At 33.0% G+C, this 7,858-nt stretch overlaps 1 protein-coding gene across 2 annotated transcripts; it reads left to right on the forward strand.

The window, feature by feature from the left end:
- Positions 1-1,942: 1,942 nt before the first annotated feature.
- LOC141672382 (polyadenylate-binding protein-interacting protein 7-like) lies at positions 1,943-7,626 on the forward strand. Of its 2 annotated transcripts, none has more exons than XM_074478967.1 (6): positions 1,943-2,254; positions 3,302-4,171; positions 4,511-4,961; positions 5,062-5,132; positions 6,436-6,560; positions 7,020-7,626. In XM_074478967.1, exons 2-6 carry the CDS (start codon positions 3,398-3,400, stop codon positions 7,321-7,323), a joined length of 1,725 nt encoding a protein of 574 aa, XP_074335068.1. In that variant the 5' UTR covers positions 1,943-2,254; positions 3,302-3,397; the 3' UTR covers positions 7,324-7,626. The 2 variants fall into 2 exon arrangements, with proteins under 2 accessions (XP_074335068.1, XP_074335069.1); XM_074478968.1 differs by having other exon boundaries at positions 1,943-2,168.
- The last annotated feature ends 232 nt before the right edge of the window (positions 7,627-7,858 follow it).

The following is a 7,858-nucleotide window of genomic DNA, read 5'->3' on the forward strand; positions in this document are numbered from 1 at the left end:
TTGCAAGATTTAATTTTTTTGAAATTCATAGGTGCATTTACAAAAGATAATTATTTTTTAATTAAAAGATAAATTTTAGTTCACATCAATAGTAAACGAATTATCTTTACTTTGATATACCGAACAAATCTAACTAATTATATTGAAATTTATTTTTGTTTAATTTGTTTAAACCCGGATCAATGATAAAAAGTTAAAAATTATATTGAATTCAATTCTTAATTTTGTTTATTTAAAATTTTAAATAATATGACTTCATGATAAGTATATTAGTACATGTATATGTTCATAACTTTTTAGAACATTTAAATTTATTTAAAGTGATAGCATTGGTGGGGGATATTATTATAACGAAATTATTATTTTATTGGGGGTAAAAATATAATGTATCCATTATGTTGGGATCTTAAAAAAAATATTATTTTAACATGATGATTACTTAATCGATTAGCTATAACTGTATAAAATATATTTGAAAAAGAGAATATTACTGATCGAACGATATAGTTTTATTGATAATTATATGTGTATTTTAAAAAAATATATATTTATGTTTCAATTAATATTTGATTTTTTAGTTCATATCAATAGGATACGAATTATACTTAATGTAATATTAATTTGATTTATCTCGGATCAGATCAGTGGTTTACATTATTTTATTTTAGCCCAATGGCCAATACACCGACCAAATCAAACTAATTATTTTTAGTTTATTTTTATTTTTTTAAAGTCTGGATTAATGAGATAATTTTGTTTTTGATTGAATAATTAGTATATATGGTTTTATTTTTGTTGGTCGAATTGTATTTTTATTTTAGTTTTGTGTTAGTGTGAATCAATTATATAATATTTTTTATGTTGTATAGGTAAAATATATTATTTTGTTTATTCAAATTAATTATTATAATTTTTTAGGGGGATTGATATTATTATTATTTTATCTTAACCCGAGTCACATTATATATCAACTAAATCTTAAAAATTATATTTTGTCTGCTTAAATTTAATTTAGCCCGAAGTAATAAATTAGAATAATATAAAACTCGACATGAATTAAAATTTAAATTGATAGAAGAAGTTGAATTTAATATAAATTATAATGATATACAGTTCGATATTAAATAGAAATGAAATTGATGAAGCAATAGAGGAAGTTGATGATATAGAGTTCAATATTAAATATAATTGAAATTGGTAAAATAATAGAGGAAGTTGATTTGAATATCAATTAGAATTTAAATTGATCGACCCAGTAATTAGAATTAAATAATTAAATAAGGGTAATTAAATAATTTCAGCAAATACCGACCGATCAACTATCAAACTTTTAATGTTTCGTCTATTATAATATAGTATAAACTAGCTTAAATCCTGTGCGATGCACGGGTTTTCGTTATTATTTAAATTTTTTATTTATCCCGTTATACTATAATTTTAAAATATTTATATAAATATATAATAATTATAATTTTATAATAAAAATAATAGGATAACATGTGGTAGTAGTTTTAGGATGATAAGTAGACTATTTTATACCAATATTTATTTATTTTTTAATAATATAATAAGTTGTGGTGGTAGTTTAGTAATATAAGTAGTATAAGTCCGGCAGTTTAACAATTTAGTAATTTATCAAATATATAACATTATTTATTTATATATTTTTCAAATTAAAATTAGAGAATAACCGTTGAATCAAATTATATTTTATTACGATTATTATAATATATATTGTAGGACAGAGTTGGATATTTCAACACAGAGCACCTAAGTTTAATTATGTATGTGAAACAAAGATTTTGTTGAAAATGTAAGATAGTCAATACATGGCCAAGGTTTAATTTGTCAATTCGAGTGGCGAAGGGTTAAGTTCCTTCTCCTCCTTTATTTTGTGGTTGTCAGCAAAAATAATTAAATCACCAAAACACACATACGCACACACACTAGAAAAACTCTAAAAACAAACAAAGAAAAAAGAACCTGTAGAAACTAAAAGGATAGATACAACTCTACATACATAGACATTAGACATAAACACAAGTACATAAACATAAACACATAGTACATACTTACATACATACATACATAGACCTCTACATACATACAGCAGAGGCTAGAGCTGCAACATCCTCCAAAAATCTCATCTTTCTTACACACATCTTCCTGTAAGTATTTCTATCTGGTTTTTTCATCTTCACCCACTTGATGAATCGATTTGCTATGGTTTCTTCAATCATTCAGCTTCGTAAAGGTATCAAGTTTCAATCTTTTTGCTGACCCAGATCTATTTGCTTCTTGTTTCTCTTGTTTACTTTGATTTTTGTGTTGTTTTTGTGTTTTCTTGGCTCAGATCTCTGTAAAGTTTGAGTCTTTTTGTGTTTAGTTGGTTGTGTTTGACTATTTGTTGTGTTTGTTTACATGGGTTTGTTTTGTTTTTTTGTTTATGTTTAGTTTAGTGATTTTTTATGTTGGGTGTTAGATGATTGTGTGTATAGTTGATTCTGTGAATTTTGATGTTTTTTAGTTGGATTGTGTGTGTAAAGGTTTGAACTTTATGTTAGATATGCTGTTTTTAACTTGATTTTTCTTTGCTTTTGTAGAATTGTGTGTGTGTGTAGTTGAGTATTTATATGTTTGGTGAATGAAAGACTTTGTTGAGATAAGTATTTGCTTATTAGTTAAAGCAGCTGAATGTTGTGTTGTAATGAACTTATGTGGATTTAGACTATATTGGTAAGTTAAGATTGAGATTGTTGTGGTTGATGACTTGTTATGATGTGTTAATGCTTTAATTAATGAGATTTCGTAGTTTTGTGAACTTATGGGGTATGTGTTGCTGTTTTGTTAGAATCTTGAAGTGGCAATAAATTTGGTATGATGGTTATTGATGAACATTCAAGTGAGGTTATTTGTGTTCATTAAAGAATTTGGGTTCACGATTCTTACTTTTGTTGCATTTAAGGAACTTACTTTTTATGTGTTTTGGTTGTAAATTTGTAGTTGCTTACTAGTTTAGTGTACAGGCTAGTCCCAGTAACACTTGAGTGTATTTTTGATAATGTCCTTCTTCATTAAAGATTGCTTGCGGTATGTTATTGTGTTATGTAGGACCACTTGGGTTCAACTTCTCTTGTGTTTGTGTTTTTTAATTAGAGTACCGGTGTTTGGAACTTTGCACTTTCTTGATTTGGTGTGGTGAAATTTTGATATAGAAGCCTTGTTTAGGTGCATTACGAAATCGCGTAGGATTTGAGTATATTGAACTAACCAGCTTTCCTACATGTACTCTCTTTTGCAGGACTTGGGTGACATCTGCTACGACTTGCAGATTTTTTTTCAGTTCCCTTTCTCTGTATGCATGTAAAATTGTTTTGTTTCAAGAAAAAGAAAAAGAATGAGCTCGTACAACAAAGGAGCTCTTACCGCGGACAAAAAGCCAAGTATTGTTTCCAAGTTAACAACTTTAAATCCTAATGCCACTGAATTCGTACCCTCTGCTCTTAGATCATCTCCAGTAAGCCCCAGTGCAGCGGATTCATCATCAAGATTTACCAGCGCTGGTAATAAGGCACTAGGAAAAACAGTACTAGATAGAACAGAGTCATCTGTTTCAAATAACTCTGATGACGACGAGGCCCACCAGTACTGGCGCTGCCAACTCCCTGATGATATCACTCCTGATTTTAAGGTCATGGAGAAGGATGAGACTCTAGTAGTTAATGGCCTTCCCTTCTCAAGCTTGTCTTTAATTGATGGAAATGATGTGTCAAGGTTCCCTGCTTCACATGGCAGTGCCTTGATGTTGAAGGAACAGCAGGAATTGTCTCCACATCTAATTGATGGTGGTAGCTTTGCTCAAAAGATGCCATTTTCTGTTGCTCCATACGTTGAAGAGCCGCTCTCAGCCAGTTATCTTAATGTGCATGCTAAACCTTGGGACAAAAATTTGAGCAGTGATAATCTTTTGAATGGTGTCAGGGAGGGCACTTCTTTTAATGGGAATTCCGACCTGTTAAGTGAACAGCAGCTACTAGAGAGTACAGACATGTACCATCTTGAGTTTTTAGCTTCACAGTTTCCTGGTTTTGCTGCTGAAAGCCTTGCTGAGGTGTACTATGCTAATGGTGGTGACTTAAACTTGACCATTGAGATGCTCACTCAGCTGGAGGTATGCCCAGATTCAAAGTTTTGTACCTTTTCTAGTTTTGAAGGTTTACTAGTTTTTTTTCTGGTCGTTTGTTTGTCAATCCAAGTTGGTTAAGATGAAAGTGATCAATTTGTATTCATTTGACGTTTAGCAAGTTTGTACTATTTTCTATGCTACACGTGACAAATCATTACATGCACCGATCTTCTTTCTAGATGCACAATTACATCTGTTCAAGTCCTATTCTTTCTCTTGATCTGTGATTCCTGCAGTCTTCTAAACCTATTGTATTCAGTTACTTGAGTAATATTCACTGCTTTCCTGTTTTGATTTTTACAATACATTATATTCTCCTTGCAGCTTCAAGTTGAGGGTGGTATAAATCAGAACCACAACTCAAAAGCATTGTCGGCTCCAAATCTTACCGCACTTGATTTTCCTGCACTCTCTGCTGGAGATGGTCAAAATGGCATACGTAAATACCATGAAGACGAACTCCAACCAAATGGTAGTCCTTATCGAGCTTCTGATAAGGATAACTTGCTTTTATTCAGATCCAGTTCATCGATACCAGCCAGAGGGGCCATAGATTTTGCTTCAGCTGTGAGAAAAATGGCATCCCAGGATTCTGGTATATGGAAGTATGATGGAAATGGTTCTGCAGATGTGAGTGTTGGCTCTAGTAGGACATCTCATGCTTCAGCCGGCTCTTACATTGGTGGGCAAGGGAGGGGCAGTTATGGTGATAGGGTACAAGGTCGAACCCCAGCTCGTGCAGCTCCTGCTTGGCTTGAAACAGGAGAAGCCGTGGGTAATAATTTCAATAGGCAAAAATTCCTTTTTATTTTATTTTAGCTGTCTGGTGTACCTTTCGCACGTATATATATTCTTTAACTTTGTTGATATGACAGCAAATATGTATTCTGAATCACGCGAGGAAGCTCGCGACTATGCTCGTTTACGTAATGTGTACTTTGAACAGGTGCGTGATAATGTTCTTTTTTTCGCCTTTTCTGCTGCCCAATTTGGTTTTGTTATATTACTGGGTCACGTTGTTCTCTCTCTTTAATTGGTACTAATACTATATTATTGGTTCATTTTATTTAAAGAAAGGTTCGACAGTGGTGCAGAGTACTTTCCTGGTGTGTTAGTTAATCAATTTGTATTTGTTCTATTGGGAAATCTTTTAGTTACTGTGCCTTGACCACATCGAAAGACATATAAAGCACGACTGACTTGAGTTTGTCACTGCTACGTTTAATGATTGGCATATTGTTTTCTTCTTCTTCTAGTCTCATTAAATTTAAAAATGCAAATTTCAGAAACCCAATTATAGTTCAGAAGTAATGCTTGCAATATTTGTTTGTTCTGGTGGGAGTCACTTCTGCAATCATTCTACATATTTGACAATTCTACTTATGTTTAAAATTATACTTCTGTACAACTAAGGATTGACAAGGCATGTTTATATGATTGTATCACAACCCCCGTTCCCAGAAAGAGTTGTATATTAGCAAAGGGTTTGCATATCTGATATAATAAGTCTGTAGGTCAGGGTTAGTTGAGCTGAACAGGAATCAATGTTTACAGAACTGGGGGAAGGGCAGGGGTAGCTCATGTTATTACATAATCAAATTATAGTGAAAGATAGGACGGAGTGATGATAGGTTGGAGTGAAAGTTATACAACTGAAATTCAATTTCTTAGTAAACATTTCTGTTCGTCATTTATTGGATTCATTATTTCAGATATAAACTTCGAGAGTTCTAGGACTTTGTTAATATGATAGTCTTCTTTCAAGCTGGTCCAGTGGGGACTAATTTCTAGGAACTACGTTCTGTTTACCTGATGAAGAAATATTTGGTTGCCAAGGGCTCAATCACCCCTGGAATAATATGAAAATTGTATGGCCGGTCATTGTATTGGTGGTAATTCTATTGATTTTAGGACGGGTCAACTTCTGTATTTCTAAATTTAATATCCTGCCTGCATTCTGTTGGGGGCTGTACCTTGATTAATAGTATAAGTTGCTTTGTTATTTTCATTTTTGATTTATTATATATCGTAAATTTTCAAATTAAGTTTATAATTATTTGCTACTATGTAGTCTTATAGCTTCCATATGCTGTATGAAAAAAATCCTTTTGTTACTGTTTCCATTGTATTAATCACGTTGTGTTTAATTCCATAAAAGTTGCATTTAGCCTTGTAACTGCTAACCATCGTATCAATTTGCATTTTTCCCTGTATATATACTAACCATCATATCAATTGTATCAAAATAGGCTCGTCAGGCGTACCTTGTTGGTAACAAAGCACTGGCTAAAGAGCTGAGCGTGAAAGGACAGCTGCACAACATGCAGATGAAAGCAGCCCATGCAAAAGCTCAAGAATCCATTTATCGACAGAGGTTTGTTGTCTCATAACTGACCTTAATGCATTTTTTCCAAGTCGTGGCCTGGAGGTTCAGAAAGGAGCTTGGTTGGCATCCCTTAGTTTTTCCGCGCTTCTTGGGTGATAATGTTGCTATACGAATATTTTGTTGAGTGGCTTATTTCAACATTTATCATTAAGCACTCCACAAGCACAACAGTCCTCTCACTGGGATAGCATACTTGTGATTTCTGCCATACAGGGGTGCTATATTGAATTAAATTTTTTAGGATTATTCTAACTCAAACCCCGTCCCCTTTCTCCTCTGCCAATGCATTGGATTTACTGCAAGTGCACTAGTCCCATTGACATACTCGGAGTCAAGATACTGTAAATTCTTTACATTTATGGTGATCTATTCAATTGCTATTTGGTATCCCATGTAGCATTTTGCAGGATTTCTGTTAACTGTGTAATTGAACCTCTTGAATTGCAGAAATCAACATTATTCAGGCATGCAAGGAAATGGAAGAGGACAAGAGAGATTGATAGATCTGCATGGGCTCCATGTGAATGAAGCCATCCATGTACTGAAGCGGGATCTTACAATGTTAAGAAGTGCAGCAAGATCAGCAGACCAACGTTTGCAGGTTTATATATGTGTTGGAACTGGCCACCATACCAGAGGTTCTCGTACACCAGCAAGACTGCCAACAGCTGTGCAGCGTTATCTGCTCGAAGAAGAAGGCCTTGATTTCTCTGAACCTCAGCCAGGGTTACTTCGAGTTGTGATATACTGAATCAGGAAGTAGCGGAGATTTTTGGCACATCAGCAAACCCCGTCTGCATATACGAGTGAAAGGAAAGGTAAAAAAACAGGAAGAAGCAGAAACTTGTATCATTTAGTTGTAATCAGTAAACTACTACTACATTTTGGTAGATATTATGAGCCCTAGATCTGGGTAGTCTCGGTACTTGCGGTTCTGTTGATGATCCTGTAACTTTATTTTTTTATTTTTTGTTCCTTGTCCTTTTAAATGAGATGTAACTGATAGAATTTGTTAACACAATAGCTCAATTTACCAGTCATTTATTGTCCTTTATTTTTTTAAATCTTACACGAAGCTCCTGAGTTTGCAAATACGGATATCAAAGGAATGTAAGAGCAAGTGAAATGGAGTGTAACAAATTACATAGTTCAATCGTTTGCTCCAGAGTATAAAAATTACAAATATAAATAGTGGATCTACTTTCATCATGCATATTATTATTTTTAAAATTTTAATTAAGGAGTGGGAGTATATCTTCTATAATAATATAAATCTTTTTTCTTTT

Source organism: Apium graveolens, chromosome 7, assembly GCF_009905375.1.
Source record: "Apium graveolens cultivar Ventura chromosome 7, ASM990537v1, whole genome shotgun sequence".
Classification (NCBI taxonomy): domain Eukaryota; kingdom Viridiplantae; phylum Streptophyta; class Magnoliopsida; order Apiales; family Apiaceae; genus Apium; species Apium graveolens.

What these genes read in the sequence shown, in the direction of transcription:
- LOC141672382 (XM_074478967.1), top strand. Translation starts at nt 3,398, where the DNA reads ATGAGCTCGTACAACAAAGGAGCTCTTACCGCGGACAAAAAGCCAAGT. An exon ending in TGAAACAGGAGAAGCCGTGG is followed by an intron (nt 4,962 to 5,061) that starts GTAATAATTTCA and finishes TTGATATGACAG; the next exon opens with CAAATATGTATTCTGAATCA. An exon ending in GTAATGTGTACTTTGAACAG is followed by an intron (nt 5,133 to 6,435) that starts GTGCGTGATAAT and finishes GTATCAAAATAG; the next exon opens with GCTCGTCAGGCGTACCTTGT.